Here is a 19,950-nt window from a genome sequence, read left to right as displayed (position 1 = left end):
CAAAAAATTATCAGTGAAGCCGGCTGGATTGGAGTTAAAAGTCCAAACATGTTTCAAAACTTGTATTTTACTTTTGAAACCAAAATAAGCTGTTTTATCACTCCTTTTAGGGAAGGAAAGTAGTCACTAGAACTGAGTTAACTTAGAGGTACAATCATAGGTCTCCTGGCCCGTGTTGTTGACTGAGAGAACTATAGAAAACATGCCATAACCCCTATAGCCATTGTTCAGTCACTATTTACTCCTTGTCAGCATTTACCAATTCTGTGGCATCATGACTGCAATGAAGGTTCTTTCACATAGGAACTACTGTATGATGTGTAAAAAGTTTTTCATAAAGTACGGCAGAATAAAACTTGCACCAACACCACCAATTTAAACAAAAATAGCACTGAAGAAGAAAATGCACAGAATGAATTTATGCTGATAGGCTTTTTAAATAAAAGGCTTTGTAAAAAGCACGTGGGAGTATCTGTATCTATATTATACTAACATATATGCATGCACACAATCTCCATTTTGGGTTTGATCTGTTCCAGTAGCTCCTTAGCCAAATGTGCCAGATAATATATCTAAAAGAGCAAATGTACTAACGCCCCAACAAACCCACCTTAGGGAACCTAAAATAATGGAAATAACAGTTAAATGAAATAAGTTTTTCATTATCAGATGATTTTGTCAATGCAAAGTCTTTTCAGGTGAACTTATGTTAATTCTTGCAAGCGTAAGAGTCAATCTGGTAAACTAAACTCTGCACCAGATGCAAGGGGCTGATTTCTGGGGAGATCTGGCAAGTCCTACAGCTTTCCTACCTGTCCGAAGGGGGACACCACCTGCCTTCTGTATAAAGGGAACCCCTTGCAATCCCTGTGGGTCACTGCAAAGATCATTTGAAGTCAAAGTATTGTTACGGTGTATTTGCTGGCAAAACAGGTTTATTGAATGCTGTACTATATTTTGGCTACGAAACATTAACAGGAATGGAAATTGTCAATGTGTACCAATGAGGAAACAATCTTTGTCATGCAAACACTGTTGTTGAGCTCCCCAGCTGATCGGACTTGACAGAGCTTCTCTGAAACGCATGGAGCCAGGCCAACTCAAACCAGCTCAGGATATGGCCTTGTGTTTAATCAGTTTCACATGTCTGATGCCTTAATAAAAGTTTAAAAAAAGAAAAAAAGATAATATTCTTCATTATTAAAACGTTATGCTCTGAATGGCTGGCTCTGCAGCAATAACACTGCAGCTTTGTGCATTCAGCCCACTGGAGTACAAACCCTACATGTGCACTTTCAGAGCTTCTCCCCGTCCTTCAGCGCCCACTGTGAAGAGCAGCAGAAGGCTCATTGGAAAAGTGAATGGTAGAGTAAACTAAACACCTCACACATGAGGAGTAAGATTTATGAAGCTTGAACAAACATTCTTAACCAGACACTTGAATGTGTAGAAGACACGTGATAGGTGCCACTCACCAGTGACTCAGAAGCTTAGTCCACTATTTAATTCTCATTAAAGAACAAATGTCAGCCATTTCTAATTAATTCCTGAACAAACCATTAACGACCTGTTTAGATTGTCTAAGTAATCAGCTTCTCCCATTAATAACAACTTTAAGATACATTTTAGAAAAATCTGCTACACTTTCTTAATGTAAAATTAAGAGGTCTAGGTGCACTTTTTTTGGCAATTATAGCACATTCCTGACCCCATTTGCAAATCCAATTATTGCTTGTCAGGGACCGAAAGACACAATTCCATATACGCTCCCAGTAATGTCAACCAGTGCACCACAGCTCACAGGGTCCATTTGAGTGTTCCAAATTCACACGTAACAGGCAGAACTCACCAATGAGTAAAGGAAGAGGCTAAATGGGGTGCCAAGGAGCTATTGCTACCAATTGAGTAGCAAGTTGGTATTCAAAAATAAATCCAGATTTAATTAATTAGAATCAGTATCTGCAAAAGAGCTTGATTTTGTCTTTTGAGGACTTCAGAAAACTGTTGCATTTCTGACAAACTGCCTATATACTATTTGCCCTTTTATATATATATATACATACATTTAAGCATTTAGTTTGCTTTCCCAAGGAGGGAGTTTGGAAGCACATGTTACAAAGAAGCACTGAGAGACACTGTTAGCAAAGCCCTGACAATACACATTTCCCTAACAGATCCCTTTAACAGACTCCACTTTGACAATCAAACACCATGGAAAACTGATGCCTGGTTGTGGAAATCATTAAAGATTATTTGCCATTCTCATAAAATAGAACTAAGCCTCATTTTTGCCCAAATTCTTCTGAAAATAACTATGTATACTCACCTAAGCAACTTCCATATGGAAAAGCTACAACTTATTTTGTGTTATAACAAAAAGTTGAATGGGTGATAAGCAGAAATCAGGCAGTGCTCACTGAAACAGCTTCAGAGATTGTTGCATTTCACTATAGTGCATGAACAATCCTTATAGACAGCAGAGTATAGAGTGACTTTTGCTTCGTGTACTCTTAACAATGAAATGCAATATATAATAGTAAAGATGAAATCATCATATATTCTGCATAACACTGAATGTACAGCTTTCAACCTTCATTTAAACACTATTTAATTAATTCTAGTAAGTCAGGGAAGAATTTGGCCCTCAGTACATTTAATGAAAATTCACACAAATAACCTTATATTAATTCTTAACTGTGCATATTTAGCTAATCAACCATTCTATTTCATATACAAGCTACTCGAAAAACCTCAGCACTAATTATTTATGAACTAAAGCTCCTCTCACCCAGTGGCAACGAGCTGAGGGGCTGTTTCTCCATCAGAGTCACGCAGGCCCCAGTACCTTAAACTCTTATTACGTTTTCTTGGAAGTGGTTACACCTTAAGCCATAGCACTGCAGAAAACTCATGCTTCATCAGTTTTGTGGATAAGGAGTTTCATTCTGGAGCTGTTCATCAGGCACTTTGCACAAAGTCACTCAGAGGAAGTGAAGGTGAACTTGTCCTTTTTGTCACAAACAAGCGTGTAAGCTCATCTCCCCAGCCCCGCTGCTGAGCGAGGGGATCACAGCCCACAGCTCCGACCAGCACCGTCGTGCTCTGAGCCCAACCCGCGCAGGCTGCTGCTTTGCGTTAAGTCCCATATTCAAGCATCTACACGTACAGAAACACGGCAGCTGTTAATAGCAAAGCTGTGCTAACATAATATAATGTAAATCTGCCTGAGTACAGCTCAATGCAGGTATAATTGTAAACCAGTCTGGTATAATTGGAAAATAACTTATAGAATCCCTACAGCCCAGAGTTTCTCTCTAAATGGAACAATGTTTTCTTAGGAAACAGACCTTCACAAATGGTACGATTGCTTCTGCATGACTTACCTTGCATGTCAGAGCGATTTGCTAGCTTAAATGATTTAGAGATGCAAGTAGTTTATCATTGCACGTTTAAACAGTTAAAGAACACATATCAAGCAAAACAATGTTTGGAAATCTAAGGCTACCACAAAGCCAGTTTGCATCATTCAAATAAAGTATATCAATTCAATAAACATGAGAAACAAATTATGAAGTCCTCGCTAACTCAAACAAAAAGACTTTGCAGGAGGGAAATCCCCACTTTTCATGCTGTTTCCTCTATTCAAAGTCCAACTATTTCTAATGGAAATTTTGTTTGCTATGGAGATTGCGACTCAGCCTTGTTTTTTCAATCACCAGCACATCACCATACTTGCAGCAAGCGCACAGATTTAGAGGAGGGTGTGAAGATCTCTTTTAAGGTTTAATGCTCAAGGATGCATATGCTTTTAAAAGGATCCCATGAGCTAAGAGGAACTAAGAGCAACTTGTAAGCCAAGGCTCTGAAGCCTGAGCTCCCAAACTGATCAATGAAGCAATCCGACCGCGGGATGTCAGCAGACAAGCTATGAAATGAAATGCTGACGACAAACAAGATGCACCCGACTTTCCGGAATGGGAAATTCTGGCAGAGGTGAACTCTAGCGACAGGTGAAACGGGCAGGTCGTTACCTGCAGGACCAGCTGCTGCCAGGCGGTTGCCAGGGGCTGACCATTGCCAATGTTGCAAATGCTCATTCGCTCTGTGGGCTGCTGGGCACGCTCAAGCTGCAAGGAGACATTGCGCCGCTCCTCCTCGAGTGCGCGGGTCAGCCGCTCGAAGCGAGCTTCTTGCTCCTTAACAGACGCTAAAATGCTGGCGGCAGACCTGATATCATAGTCATCCATGACTGTTTCCAAATGCTCCTGCCTGTTAATTGACCGGGGCAAATGGAGAGGGTTAGGTAGAGGGGTGGGGAGGGCACAGGTCAGAGGTTAAGAATAGAAATGCACATTGTTAGTCACCTTAAGTAGCGAACTGCACTGCTCTTTGAAAAGACTTCCTTTCCATCTATTGATTTGATTTTACATTAAAAGTCATTAATCCAAGGCTTCCCTCTTTAAAAAAGAGAAAAAAAAACAACCCACACATGCTCACTTTTGAGAGAATTTATATTTAATTCCTTTGATCTTTTTGCTAAAATTGCTCTGACAGGGGTTTTCATCCCTCTTGCAAGACTAATTTCACTGTGCAAATAATAAGGTACTTAGAAGAACTGTATAAAAAAATGTATGGCTTGGGGGGGGATGAGGAACAGAACCTTTCTCCTGCAGACACCTGGAATTTTTGTCTTTAACAGAAGTAACAGAAATATTTTTAAAGACAGAAACTTCATGGTACAAGAAAACAGGTGTGTCCATTTTTACCAAATTTTAGCTGACAGTAGCTCAAAATAATTTTCATTTTTAAATTATAGGAGTATACTGTAAAATGGAAAAGATTTATAAATGCAGATAGTGCAATTGCAGTTGAAATGTGCTTGATGATTTCAGCATGGTAGCCAATGGAACAGTCCTGCATGCAGCTGTTCGCTAATAATGCAAATGAAAAAGCCAAAATCAAACAACTTCATGGAAAACACACAGGACTGATGTCTATCGGTGCAGGAAAAAGAACTCAGAAACCAGCTAGATGGGATATATATCTTCTGCCTTAGGTCCTCTCTAGTAGGGTTATAAAGTATTCTATTTCAAACCCTATCTCCATCTGTACGGTGCATGCAGCAAAAATCCCCACTGATTCCACAGATCTGTCACATGAATATCACTTAACATGTTTTCCTAAGAGTATAAAATCAGCAACTTAATATAAGCTTAAATGGTGGCTTCAACAGAACCCGTTCTAAGCTAAACAACCAGTTTCCTACTGTTTACTACTCAATTACTTACAACCTCTGAGGAGCACAGAGGCAGAATTTTCTCCAGCTCCTGTAATTCAAGAACAGTTCATATTCTGCGCTAAGAGTTAAGACCCTAGAAATTGTCCCTTGATGTGCAAATCGGGAGTGACACTCCCTGCTGCCAGACATTCTTTGCTTCCCATCTATCAACACGGATTTCCATAAGCACTGGCGGTACCAAACCCTGGGCTCCTGAAGCTTTGCATTTCATCCCTCGGTGCCTTCAGATGACACACGCTCAGCTGAGGCTTTTTCCATCACTGTTACATTTATCAGGTCTCTCTCCTGTAGCTGATGATAATGAGGTCATATACTGTTATGTTCCCAGAGGAGGGATATCAGTAGATATTAAGCTGCCTGTTTTCACACAGAAACTCATAAATAGGCCTGAGGTCTCCCTGCTTTTGTTGAATGTGGTTGAAATCATCCAAGATGTCCAAAAGACACCAAGGCAGAAGTAACACACCCAAACCCAACGGCATACACCTTGACTGCATGGGAAATAACGTGCCAGTAGCCCTGTGGCTCATTGTTAACTCCTAGGGAGTTGCTTTTGAAAAGAATTGGGGTGATATGAAATCACATTGGAAACAGTATAAAGATTACCCATGCAATAATCTCATTGTTTATCTAGAGCCGTGATTTGAGCCTCTTATGTTTTCGGACCAGTAAGCAGAAGTGACTTTTCTCATTGATGCATTGATTTAACTGTTACTGAGATTCTGACAGAAAACCAAAAACCACCAAAGGGTTCTCCAGATGTCGCAAACCAGTCAAACGCAGACCAAGCTGTCGACCTCAGAGACCTTCCACTCTGAACCTTGTTTTGCTCGATTACTGAAAGTCTATAAAACCTTCAGGGAGTGCATGGTTTCTGCAAAGGAGAACCACGACCATCTCAACAGACAGTCTGGCTCCCGGGAAGCCCATACAAGGCCGGACAGGGCTGCGTGACTCACCTGCTACATCTCAGCGTGGTTTAGCCCTGGCTCCAGGCCTTCCGGACCTAAGCTGCCTCATGTGCAGCCGCATGTTTCTGCTTCTGTGCCTCCCTGCCTGGCACAGATGGAGACAGCCCGGGCTGCTGTCTGCAGGCGTGCTCAGAGACTCCCGACGGGGAGCATGAAAGAAGGGCGACTTCACAGATCCGGGCTCTAGTCGTGTTTTGGGAAAAACATACACTGGGGAGGCATTTCTAACTATATATTCTTAAAGGCAGCTACCTGGTTGCTAATTATCACTGCGCTTGTGCTAGAGCACAGGAACAGCCTGACTGACACACAGACCCAAATACACCTCAGATCAGGGGATGCTCCGAGCCCAAGGAAAAACCAAAAATTAAAAGTAATAAAGAGTCAGAATGGTCCAGAGGTGGAAGAATGGAGACAGGCTCCTCAGAGGCGCTGCAGGGCAGGAACGCAGCTTTCCTCAATGGTTCCTCGCAGGGGCCCATGCTTTCAGCTCATTCATTGTCTGCAGTTCAACCAGCTCCTTCTCACACGCAACTACGTTATAACACTGTCTTCTGGGGACCAAAGAGGCTGGATACTGCTATGGACTAACTTCAAAAAGTTAATCAAGTAGGGATGTAGGAAGAAGATGACAAGATGCAAACTACAGTGACAAAATTTAGAAAAACAGGTTCCCTATAGAACATACAATGCAATTTTCTGTTTTAAGGAAAAGCATTACCAGTAGCAGCATCAAAAAAATAAAATCAAGAAGCACCTCCTCTAATACAGACTCTGAAGCAGGAACAGCTTTAATAACAGAAGTCACATTGATGGCTGAGCTGGTGTGTAACTTTCAAGTCACATTCTGAGAATGTGGTAACAATGCCATTCAGAAAATCCTTAATGAGCTCTAAGCACTTGATGCCACACAAGAGAGAACCTAGAAAATGTGGGTTCTGTAAATGGCGCAAATCTCTAGAGAGCTACAGAGATCTCCGTGCAGAAAATATAACGTTAACCTCGTTACAACCATAAATATTGTGCTTCTTTTCTCTGTGCAAAGAAAAACACGGGCAGAAAATAAACTGTATAAATTTTCAGATGTACAATTAGTGGCCATAAAAACCCTAATTGCTATGCAGAAACAGCAGCAGGACCAATAACTGCCTTTTAAGAACTGTTGGACAAAGACAGACTTCTGCATTTCAAATGTTTTATTAGCAGATAAATACTCGCTTGCTGTTGATTGCACTCCCAATTATTTACCCAGGGTTTCAACAATTTACATTATCAGCAGTCTAGACTGGAGGAGAAAAATAAAAGTACTGACTCATGAGTTAGTTACTCAGGCTGCCACTTGCAATTTGCTACCATTTGTAAATAAATTAAAGTGCACTGAAAAGGGTACAAATAAATGAAAATATTAGACCTATAGCAGCCAGGTAAAGATTATTCCTTAGGCTGCACTTCCAAAGACAGCAAACACTTGCCTACAGAGTGTCAAAGGCTACGCTGACAGCAGCAAATCTCTCTCCTGCCTACGTGACTCTAAATATATTAGTGTTGCATTAGAGCAAAGTAAGCGGACCTGGTTTTTCTGACTGTTCATATGAAAAACTAATGCATCAGAAGGCCTCCTGTAAGTCAATACAGCTTAAGTGCTCAATAGGGATGAAAATCACCCCTGTGCAAAGAGCCAAAAAGGGGGTTCTACACACTGCTAACGGCCCAGCTGATGCCCAAGTTTGAAGGCTCTTTGGAAATACTGATGTGCCTTGGGTCACTTGGTACTCAGCCAAAAACGCAAGTTGACTCTGCACACTAATTTTGCTCATATAGGATGTAGCTGATAGTCAAGAGTTTTTAAAGAACCCTTGAAATTAAAAGGGGGGAAGTTCCATGAGACTTGAGTATCTAAATCCTAACAGTCGTGGAGAACCTTTGCACTTTTCCAAGTATTCTGCCTGCCTAAGGCAATCAATGACTGAGCTGTGTTTGAGGAGAGCAGCGTCACCCAGTTTGCTGCCATACGTGACAGAGGCTTCTCTTAGTACAAGGGGACGTGGCTCTCGGGGGACACAGCGGATTTCTTGGGTCCAACAGTGTGAACACTGGGCATGGCTGTCCTACCACTGCTCTCTGCCCACCCAATTCAAGCCCGCCAGGTCCTGCTGACAAGAAATGATGCTGCAGTGAGCAACAAGAAGCTTGTACATACAACAAATCAGCAGCTGTAGGAGCAAAAATGAAAGCTTGTGGGCATGCATGGAAACGGTAGCAATGCGCTTCTGCAAGGAAGAAAATCATCAGAATAAAAGCAAAAATGGGGCTTGAATCTATGGAACTGAAGTATAAAGCGTGCTAATTAAATTTTCACCCTGCAGCGCCACAAGAGATGAGCAGCATTAAATGACCGTAGTCCCCCATGCGGTACTGGAAAGCATGCTGAGAAAACCAAGCCATACACACCGAGTGGGTTACCGGGCTCTGAGCGTCAGAGCTGCTGGGACATCACCCACTAAGACTAGAGAAGTACAGACAAAGCAGGAGAGCAGCCTCGAGCAGAACCAGCTACGAGAGAGAGGAAAGAGAAGAGAGTTAGTTAATAAGGTATTACAGCCTCTTCTATACACACTCATCTTCCCAGGTTCTCCTCACTATGTTGTATAAAATACTTATTATACTGTTTTCCTCCTAACTTGGAGGAAAAAGAAACAATATTCAGAGAAGCCAATCCTGAGACAAAGGGAAAAAAACCCGATCTGGTTAATTTGATTTCTTATCAATCATCAATACTTGCATGTTTATGTGAGACTTACTGCTGTGTTCTAAATCACGGAAAACTCTGGACTAGAATGAGGATTTTGAATGCTACAAAACTGGATACTGTAGCCAAACATTTTACAAACACAGAAACCTAACATGACACTCTCAGAAATGAGAATAACTACTTAGGCACGAGACTTCAGGCCCCATGTTTGATGCATGAGCCCCCATATGGCTCAAGATGGTTTACAGGTACCTGTCAGAGAGGGCAGAGTCATCGCTGGCAGATGCACAACAGCTCCCAGCCACTCGGTTCTACCTGTCTGTGATCTAATCCTACCCCAAAGCCAAGTCAAAGAAGCTTTTGGGGTATTAGGTTGTCCATGTAGCTTTGTAAATCTCTGATCTGTTTTGTCTTAAAACATTTAGCACCAAAACTTCTCTGGGTCAGCGACTGCAAATTTAGTACCTGTTTTTGCTGGAAAACGTACAGAACAGAACCCATTTTGCAAAGGCCTGGTTCTGTAAAGCAGCATATCCAGTTTTCAGCTACCACCACATCAAAAATGCTGCAACCACATGGCATGAAATGCAGAGCCAGTACAAACTCACTTTGCTGGTTCAAATGTTTTAGAACATTTTCAGAGAGTAATTTTGCCCCAGCAGATTTTATGCTTGACCAGGTACTGTCTGCCTTCCTGAAGCCAGCATAAACACCATTTCTTGTGTTTCAGCCAAATTACCAGAAATATGATCCCTTCTTTGCATGGATCCAATCTCAAGGGGCATGGAAACATCATGCAAAAAACCTCGTTTTTCTTAAACTAACAGAAGGAAATTGTATGCTCAAAACTCACTAGATACAGCAAAACCATGCAAAGATACGCCCCAAGATGGAAGCTGGGAGGCAGAGCAAGAGAAAGACTAATTCTGAAGTAAATGACCAGAAGGCATAAATTAAGCATAATTCAGTTTCTACAGATAAAAAGAGCAACAATTTGCAAAATAAAATATAGTTGTATTTAACACATAACAAATTCTAGATAAACTGCTTCTCAGACCTTATGGCAAAATCTGTCTTGAGCCGGGCTCCTCTTCGTGCTGCTCTGGTTGACTGAGCTCTAATTTGACCCTTACGTGACAATCTCCACCAATGAATAGCAATGAGGAATTCACAAAGAAACCTATTTCAATGTAGTTCTCATATAGGCACAGACAGACATACTGTGTCGGTGTCAAAAGAAACAAAAAAAAGCCGGTTGGGGTTTTTTGTTCCTTTGGACAGAGGCGGCCTGTGAAACAAGGAGAAAACTGGGGAAGAACAAGCGCCGCGGAAACGCTCCCAGGGAAACTCCTGCAGAAGGAACTGTGGACATCAGGGACGCGGCGATGAGCCAGCAGCTCCCCAGCTCTGCTAATGCAGAAAAAGCGTCCATGTAGAATATTTGAGGTTTTGCACCAGTATGAAATTTCATCCGATCACCCAGCAGGAATCATTTTGTGGAAATAAGTAAATTCTGCAAATAAATCTGCAGAATTTCATACTATGATCTGGGTTTGGCAACGCCAACAAAAGAATCCAGACACGCACACATCTTGTACGTGCAATACAGTTCCAACACTGTTCTCTGTGGAACTGGCTCTGGTCAATAGTACCATAGCATCTCCAATCTTACCATAATGGTTCCTGGTCCATTTAAAAAAGATCCAGTTCTCAGCAAAAACAAATTCAGATTTTTTCATATCTCATACAATCTCTCTCATGGATTAATCGGTGTATGTTTAAATGACAGTAGTCATCTTTCTACAGCTTCCCTTTGGTGGCGGTTCCTCACTTCAGCAGTTTGCTACTAGGAATTTCACGGGTTTTCCTTCAAGATGTCATGCGGTGTTTGCAGGGCTTGGTGATACTGTGTGCCTACATGGCTTTAATTATACTGAAGCACTATTTCCCTAATGAGATACATTTCAGTTGCTATCCTGTACTCCCAAATGGAAAGGAAAATAAATTAGAGCAATAGAGAACACCTTTATAACAACTGCATACATATAATAGTATAAATAATTCAGTCATGCATGAAACTTCAAATTGAAATATTTTTACAAGGGCAATTTTTAAAGTAAATGTTTTAGCCTATGATCAGTTTTATCCAATGTAAAAAAATTCCATTTCTCCTTGAAATTTATCACTTATAAAGCAGAATAGTGTAACAGCACTTTCCTGCAGCAAGGCTCCTGCTCGCCACAACCCAAGAACTTGTCTGCACTCCAGTCACAGGGCGCTCGTTGCACCACATTCCCTTCAAAGATCAGTGTTTGTGTTAATTAAGCATAGAACAGCGCAGCAAAGTGACATCACCTTACCCCACACCTACCAAGAGTCCACACTAAGGTTTAACGGGGTATGTGATAGTCTATAAATTCACACTGTGCACTGTAAATTCTCTGCATAAACAAACACTATATATATTTTGAAATGAGCGGGATATTGGTTTTAATCTTGTAAATATTAAAAGACTGAACAATGTAGAGATGGCTGAATTCTGACTTCAGTACGTCTGCTGAATTTGAACTTGACAGCTAAAATCGTTTGCTATTGTTCTGTCTCAATAAGTGTTAATTCTGTCAAGTCAGCCACAACCATGAAATATTAGCATCATTAATACTTCATTCCCTAAACAAAGAGCATCACTGTTTTATACAACTTAATTTCTGTTTACCTACTTTAGTTGGGTAGCACTTGAGACAGCACTTCCCTCCCATAACAACAAGTAAGTCTGAAGTAACCAGCTGAGCTGAATGATGTGCACAAATCTCATGGAAAAATTCAGAATATTTTGATGATTTCAGCAATTCATTTTGCTTAATACTGTACATTATAATGTGTTTACATATACCCAGAAACTTTTATATTTTCCTTTACATTTTTCATTTTTCTATAGAAATAAAATGCAACTTGGAAGTTAAAGCAAGGATGAACAAGATCATGCTTTGCCATCTCGTTTGGAATATGAATAGTAAATTTGCTGCTTCTCAAACCTCCGACACCTTTTCTTCTGCCTTGGAACTTTCCGAACACAATTGCTACCAGCTTGATTAGTTGATGGGCCCATCAGTTTAACAGCCCAGAACACATGTCGGTGCATCCTGAAGTTGCAGCATGTCATTGATTTTTCAAAGGTCTCCCCCACTGAAATCAATATGGAGTTCTACTTCAAAATGGATTGCACTTTGTGGTCCCTTTCTGATTCGTGTATATTCAGGCTTCTAAGTATTCTCAGACGCGTCTGAGCATAAGCTGCACCATCAGTGGAGCTTCACCACTTGCACTGACCCCAATCTGATTCTCACTGACTTCACCAGACGCTTCAGCTGCGAGCAAAACAATCTGTGCAAACTTCTATCAAGTAGAAAATTCCGCTATAACCGTTTTACTACAATACTGTCTTCCAAGCAGATAGAAAAAGCAAAACAAAACCAAAGCCCCACACTAACCTTAAGAAGTGCATCTTATGTGAATGCTGGATAGTATCAGGCATCACATGAAGTATCAAGGAATTCTTGTAAGGATGGGCCAGGTCTCATCTCATTTTCAACAGAAATACCTCCTGGCTGCGGAGGCTGCCTCGTAGGCACAGCCACCAAAAATCAATACATCTATTCTTAGAACAGGGCTGTTTTAATGAGAAAAAGATCAAAAGCAGCATAGTTCAGAACTTCACTCCCTAGTTCTTCCCCTAGTATTTTAAAGCTTGGCTTCATTAATATCCAATCCAATTTGGCCACAAATAAGCCAATCGCATCAAGAAACTGTTATAACCTTTTGCAATTACTTCCACAGAATACTTGAAATATTTCACTATGCAATATACAAGTGTCCTCATTTTTCTTGGCTTCTAAATATTTTGAGTTTTGGTAAAAGGGCTTCCATTTGAAGACAAAATAACGGAGAGGAATGCAGTCTGAAACTGGCTGTACATGGCGAACTGCAGCTCAGGACAGCCATACATTTACAAGCATTAAATCTCCATTTCACAAAATGCAGGAGCAAGAAAGTCAGTGGGGAGGCAGCGATTTCCATAGCCAGACCAGTTTCTCATTGGCAAAATGGAATAACTGAAATATTACAGCAAGGTTGGAAAATCCTGCAGATGGTCATAATCATCCCTTCATAAGTGATATTATTGTGCTATCGTCTAACAGGTAAAATATATAACACAACGGCAAGTAGCAAAGATCAGGTCAGCCCTGCGGTGGGGCAGACCAACAACCCGCTCCAGCTGTTCCAGATCCCACGGTCACGGTGTCAGAACACAGTGTATTCAAACCAACTGCCATTACTTAGAAAACGGTCATTTCACTACAGTTTGAGAGGAAAAAATCCAACTGTGACCCCACAGAACAGTGCGTGTTTAAGCTCAGCAACAGATGTGTCAAATGACTTATCCCAACCACGAGGAGTTAATTGATGCTATAAATAGTACTCTGCGGAAAAAAAAAAAGAAATCCACTTAATTCTTGTACCCAGAGCACAGAGTCTTGCTTTGCTTATCAGTGAAACTATTTTCCTTTAAAGAAGTAGGCTTGGGTGTTTTACATGTAGATTAACACAGAGAGATAATTTGATTTCAGGCTATTGAGACATTTCTTTCCTTTTATGTTTCAGAAGAACACGGCTGCATGCAGCTAAATGAGATCCATAGATTACAGTAGAGGAAAGGCTCATAAAACTGCACAGCTACATTCCTGGTAATAACAAATGGGTTTTAATTCTAGGCCTCCAATCTCAGGGTTTATGAGGGCATTTCCAATTACTACTTTTAAGATTAATGCAAATAAATGCATCAAAAGGAAACACATCTTTTAACCCATCTGAATTAAATGCTTAATATCTCCCATAGCATTGTACAACAATAAACAAACTGGCATTGCTAGGGAAAAAAAAAGTGTCTCAGTTGTGAATTGTTCAGAGCAAACATCATCTCTCTGGTTTCCTTACTGTTTGCAGGAGAGAGAAGAAAAATAAAAACATAAAGAAAGAAATAAGAAAATAAGAAAAATAAAATTAAAATTTAAAAAAAAGAAAAAAAAAACACAAACCACACACAACCACAACCAACCAACCAACCAATCCCACCTCTCCTGTTTTTCTAATCATGTGTCTTGCTTAACTTCCACAGTCATACCTAGTGGGCTGTGTGGCTGCTCTATGGGTCCACCAGGGAACTGTAAACATGAGTATACACAGTGTCAGTATTCACCTTTAATTCCTGAAGCTACTAAATCAAATGAATTTTATTAGCTGCTTACCGACCAATCCTACTGCATTGCTCTCCCATATTTCAACCTCATTAAAAACAACCCCATTTCGACGTCACATTGCTTTAAAGCAGGAACAGTATCAATGAAGAGGAGATTAAAGCAAGACAAAAAGAGGGAAGAACCAGCACGAGGCCCACGAGCTCTAATTCTCTCCAGTAACATCTGTCTCATTCTAAATCAAGCCTTTTTTTCACCAAGCTAAATCTGGAAGTCTGAGGCACTAAGTAAACCCACACTGTGAGACCAAAGCTGTAGATCGGCTTCTGCAATGGTGCGTGCAGACGCCGAGATGGCAGCGATAGACCCTTCACTCTTTCGGCATCTGTAAATTTAAAACGCAATCCAAGTTCATTTTACCCCTGTGAGTTTAGGCCACAATCCAAGTTTGTGTTGATCAACACCACGGCTTTTTTGTGTTACAAGGCAAATGCATTTGAGAACTAATAAATAATATCTAAGCAAGATAAAAGTATTTAGCTCATCTGATGTCTTGAGTAATCATCCAGTTCATGCATAAACATATAAAGGCAGGAAAAACTGATACATTTTAATGACAGTCTCGGAGAGACTCATCATTCCATATGATGGATTCTGGCACACAACATCTCTCTAACCTTGCCAACAGAACAGTCTTTGTTACGCACTGCAAAACGTCCGGCGCTGCCTGCTGGAGGGGCAGGAACGTCACAACTGCCACCTTACGCTCTGTTTTCAGGTGCAAGACGTGGCTGAATCTTCAAAGCAGAAATATTTAACACTCAGAAGTATTTTCTGTTACACAGAATCACAGAATGGTGGGGTTGGAAGGGACCTCTGGAGATCATCCAGCCCAACCCACCTGCTAAAGCAGGCTCACCAGAGCAGATCACACAAGAATGTGTCCAGGTGGGTTTGAATGTCTCCAGAGAAGGAGACTCTGCTATTAGCCAAGCATATTGGTGTCTTTAGGGTTAAACTGACAGTCAAAATAGCCCTCAGAGAATAATGTTCAGGACGTGCCTTGTTCATATCCCTGGGTAAATCAAGATGCCATAGTAACCACATTGATTAGTCCAGACTCAAGTGTTCTTTACTCATTTAGATCTTCACTTGCACGTAACAGCAACGCAGTGCTGTGCTGAGTCCATGAAGTGTTACATCCATATATTTATCAAAAATTATTTTTATTACATCACTGCAAGTAGAAATTTTCACAACTAGGATCTCAATGCTTTTTGTAGCTTATATTGGCCCATCAATAACATTTCTTCTTTCCAGGAATGCCCTTATCACTCGTACCTAACTACAGTTGTTTGGAAGCAGAAATATTTCTCCCAAATCACTGAAGATCTATTCCAAGAACCAACTTTCCATTCAAATATCCCTTTTTAACAACGATTCCACTGATAACTGTGCTGAGTAGGAAAAATAATAACTTTGCTTTAGCTGTCGAGCCACTTTACAGTATGTTTGTTTGGGATTGGAAGGGACCTCAAAAGATCATCTAGTCCAATCCCCCACCTCAAATGTTTAAAACAAATGAAAATCCTGCACTGTATCAATAAGAATATATTCCGGCAATAATGAACACTTTAAACTCATTTCATTAAGACTATATAAGTAACAGAGGTAAGCAGCAAACAACTCAGACAGTAAATACTATGTAAACTCTGACAATCCTTCATACAAGCCTTGAAGCTTTAAATGGGATACAGACCATTTCAGTTTTGACGTATACAAAAGGGACAATGTTTAATCTAAAAATAATCAAATGAAAAGGGAAAGAATTTCATAAAAATCAGTAACATCATACCTGTTATTCAGAGGATTACTGTTAAAAAAATGCTTGGCTAGAACTACAGTCCACCTATACAGAGAAAATAAAGCAGTACGCAGAAAGGAGTAATATTTCAGGAAAACAAACAGCAGAGTACTTCGGTATTTAATTCTGTTATTCACCACCAGGCCCCCAGATCTAAACCAGACACACCACAGTGCTGAGGTGAATTCACAGCAGCTGAACATGCCTGTGGTCACCCTCAAAGCAACCGGAGGACCGGCCTCTTGGTCTCAGGAAAGGCTGAGACATGGTTGGCATGAAGGGAACAGAGAGAGGAAGACGCGTCTTAAGAGCAGGACCCTTACTGCGGGGAGACGGGACACAAGGCACAGCCCCAGCCCTTCATGGAGCTCCTTCAGGTGCAAAAACACCCCCGGAAAGCAGGAGCAGGAGCTGAGCACGGTGTAGGAGCGAGTGCTGGGAGTGCGCCCGCTGTACGTGTGGCTGCGGGAAGAGTTCACACAGCCAGAGACATTCCCTGCGCTGTCAAATGTGGAAATCAAACTAAATGATCTTCATGGTAGAAGAAGGAGGGAAACATGGATCAGAAATAGTGTGAAGTCACAAAAGAGAAAACTGTTGTCCCCATTTTCCTCAGCAAACACTTGAATTTTAGCCTCGCCAGTGCCTCAGCTCTCAATACAATTTAGAATTAGAGAGGTTCCTATCCCAGTTCCACAGTTTCAAGATTTATCCTGGGTATTTCCTCCTTTCTGCCCCTCAACCATTCTACCACTATTTTAAAACAAACTTTAGTAGGCCTTCAATAACATGCAAACTATTGAATTTCTGAGAGGAGTAAAGATAATTTTTAAAAAGTATAATTGTTTAAGAATACACATAATGACAAAGCAGCAAGCTACTCAAAGAGATTGGGTAAACAACTGCAGAAACACAACAAAAACACAATACCTTTGATAGCGTTCCTTTCTTGTATTGGCTTAAGGTAGAAATTCTCCCTTGGTTTGATGATAACTCTGTCAGAGAAACAAACATAACAAAAAAGACACGTTTTATTCCATCTAGTACAAGTAGGAAGAGGGTAGTATTTTTAAATGATTGATAACACTTAAATAATACAGTGGCAATCTATTAGTTGTATCTCCCTTTGGTATTCCTTTGTATCCCTTCTTGAGTCACGCCGACGTACAAAACAGTTTTCACTCCTGACATCTATTCCACCATCATCTGAGACCCCAGGAAAATCCCACAGAACCGAAGTATCAGAAGTAAACTCCATAGGAAGAGCTTGCTTGGCTAACTACATATTCCAGTCCTCTCCATTTCTGTCCCAGTGCCACCCATATGTGCATATATCAAACATTTCCAGACTTAGAATTCAATCCAATATATAATTAACTCCCCATTGATTCACAGATTTAAAAGCCAAAAATGTTTCCTTCGTAAGCACACACCACAGCATTTTCAGTCATCCAGGTCTAAATACCATCCAGTGACTCTCAAAATGTCAACTGTGGCTACATAAATACACCTCATCCCATTTGACATTTTTTCTTCTAGCAGCAGGAAATAAGAGAAATTAGGGCCGAAAGACATTCGCCTTTGAAAGGCAACAGAAGGAACTCAACATTTTTCAACCTCTCGTTGTTTTTGTCTGAGCTTCAGGTAGTGTTCCCATTACGGCATTTCTTATCCTAGGAATTTCTGATACAGGTAACAAGCGGGATGCTTCATCTCAGATTCCCGGTCTCCTCCTCCTCTCTTTCTGAGACCAAGACTTCATCCTTGGCCCCTTCCCTTCCGCTCTCCTTTGGCTGGGGGCACAGTAAGGCCAAATAAACGTGTCCATGGTCAGTAAGGAAAACCACTTCAACCCTGCAGATGCAAACAGATGCTAAAACAACATTACAAATCTGTGGTGTAAGATGAGGGTTTCTTTGAAGACTCATTTCTTTTAGCTTTTGTCTCATAACAAAAATACAACTGCCTCCTCTAAGTACGCTAATTTTATGTATTTTATTAAAATATTCTCCGTTTTTAAGGAGAAATAATTCATGATTTATGTTTAGTGTCATCTGAGGCAGACAAAAACCACTGAAAAATACTTTGCTTGATTTTTTCCTTCCTCCTTTTCCACCTTTATTTTTTCTTTCGGTTGATTCAGAGTCAAGAAGACCAACAGCCTAAGGCGTTTGTCTTGAATTGGGAACATCCTGGGTAAGACCCAGATCCACTAAAACCTTCATGTATGTCTGTGGGCTATTTTACTCTTTTTCTATCATATCATCTGGAAAGCAACTGCATTTTCCTATTTCACAAGATCTCATTAAATATATATCTAAAATACCATGAGGTATCAGGTACTACCACCTTGTGAGCGACAGCCCTGATGGTCTGTCTGGATCAGCTAATGCTGACAGACCAGCCTGTTCTTACCATCTCCACGTGGGTACAGTCCAACTGACACTGGGAGACAAGTGTTGGTTTATTTTGGCTGATGCCAGCTAAGAGCTTGAGCCCAAAATCCTGGGCAGCCTGGAGCTCCCTGGCATTTATGGCTACACTGCAAAGTCCCTTTTTCAGCCTTGGTTGCTGTTCACCTGCTAATGTGACCCAGACCACAGTGGACAGGGAGGAGTGAAGAACCCACCAGCTGGGACCACACAACATGTAATAAAACACCTGTACTTCATTACAGAAATGCTGCTTCATTCCAGAGATACTTTCATCACTGATTTTAATCAAGTATCTTACAGCTCTCAGATGAGAAAGGTGGAGAAAAACCCATAATGCTTTTTCAAATTGCTTGTTATCTCTCACTTGTAACTAATTACCCCAGTCACACTGTTAGAGATTCTGAGCAGTTTTATGTTCACTCACCAACAAAAGACTAAAAAAAATGAAATTAGACAATTAGTCTCTAGCTATAATAACTAATTAAGATAAATCTTTTCAGAATGAAGAACTTCACAGAACATCAAGACACTGACAACTGCGAAGTGCATGTGAAAGTAAAGCATCTATCAGCAAACAATTTCTTGCCATTCAGCAAGATCCACAATTACATCCCAACCACCACTTTGTTCTTTTCCTACTCCGGCAAATGTAATTAGTTATTAAAACATCTTTCTAATAAGAATTTGAGCAGTTTATGGGACTATAGGAAAGCTCAGGGACAAATTTGGATGCTGCACCATCGCAAGTGTTCGCAGTACCGACAGATCGCATTTCTACACAAACAGTGTGATGGAAAGTCCCGTAGCAATCCATCCTACCATTCGTTTTTCCTAATGTCTTTTTTGCATCATCCGCTAAGCTTGGACTGTGCAAGAAGCTCATACCCTCCAATTGCGTGTTTTCCTTGGCAGGGGCTTTGTCACATATAAATCACCACAAGTATAGGCAGAGCTGAATCGTTTTCTTTGAGCTGTGTTTTGCATCTGCTGTGATTTACTTTTCTTAACCAAGAAGCAAGGAGGTGAGGAAAAGGAATTTTTTTCACTAAACTCCTTCTTTCACCTTATATCCCTATTTGCTAAACTGCTATTTTATTACACAGAGAAATGTAGGCTATTCTGACTGACAACATAGTTCTGCTTTTATATGAGGTATCGGACAGCAAACGTGAGGTATGCACATTATACGGCTCAGTATATGGGTATATACTCTGTCACAACTTGCATCAAAATGTATTAAACAGTCGTGGGAAGTGAGGTCTCTCCACTTAAAGATGAGATGCAAACACAGCTACCACATACCACACTTCACAGCAATGCCACACTCAGGATGAGGCTTTTCCATCAAGAGCCAAACTACAATCTGTTAGATAT

At 40.7% G+C, this 19,950-nt stretch overlaps 1 protein-coding gene across 13 annotated transcripts in view; it reads right to left on the bottom strand.

The window, feature by feature from the left end:
- The window catches only part of ARVCF (ARVCF delta catenin family member), a 241,239-nt gene that overhangs the window by 154,731 nt on the left and 66,558 nt on the right, over positions 1 to 19,950 (bottom strand). For 6 of the 13 annotated variants that reach the window (XM_065851815.2, XM_065851818.2, XM_071815902.1 and 3 more), the window contains 3 exons: positions 17,072 to 17,136; positions 8,722 to 8,823; positions 4,032 to 4,269 (listed from right to left, as the gene is read on the bottom strand). The exons of 2 other annotated variants lie outside the window; for them this stretch is intronic. In XM_065851815.2, the coding sequence (XP_065707887.1) occupies positions 4,032 to 4,247 (216 nt within the window). In that variant the 5' untranslated portion in view covers positions 4,248 to 4,269; positions 8,722 to 8,823; positions 17,072 to 17,136. The remainder of the gene's footprint in view (positions 1 to 4,031; positions 4,270 to 8,721; positions 8,824 to 17,071; positions 17,137 to 19,950) is intronic. 5 more of the 13 variants (XM_071815899.1, XM_071815901.1, XM_065851820.2 and 2 more) reach the window with 3 other exon arrangements.

Source organism: Patagioenas fasciata, chromosome 17 (genome assembly GCF_037038585.1).
Source record: "Patagioenas fasciata isolate bPatFas1 chromosome 17, bPatFas1.hap1, whole genome shotgun sequence".
NCBI lineage: Eukaryota > Metazoa > Chordata > Aves > Columbiformes > Columbidae > Patagioenas > Patagioenas fasciata.
The sequence above is the reverse complement of the archived record's forward strand: the minus strand, read 5'-3'. Positions and strand labels throughout refer to the sequence as shown.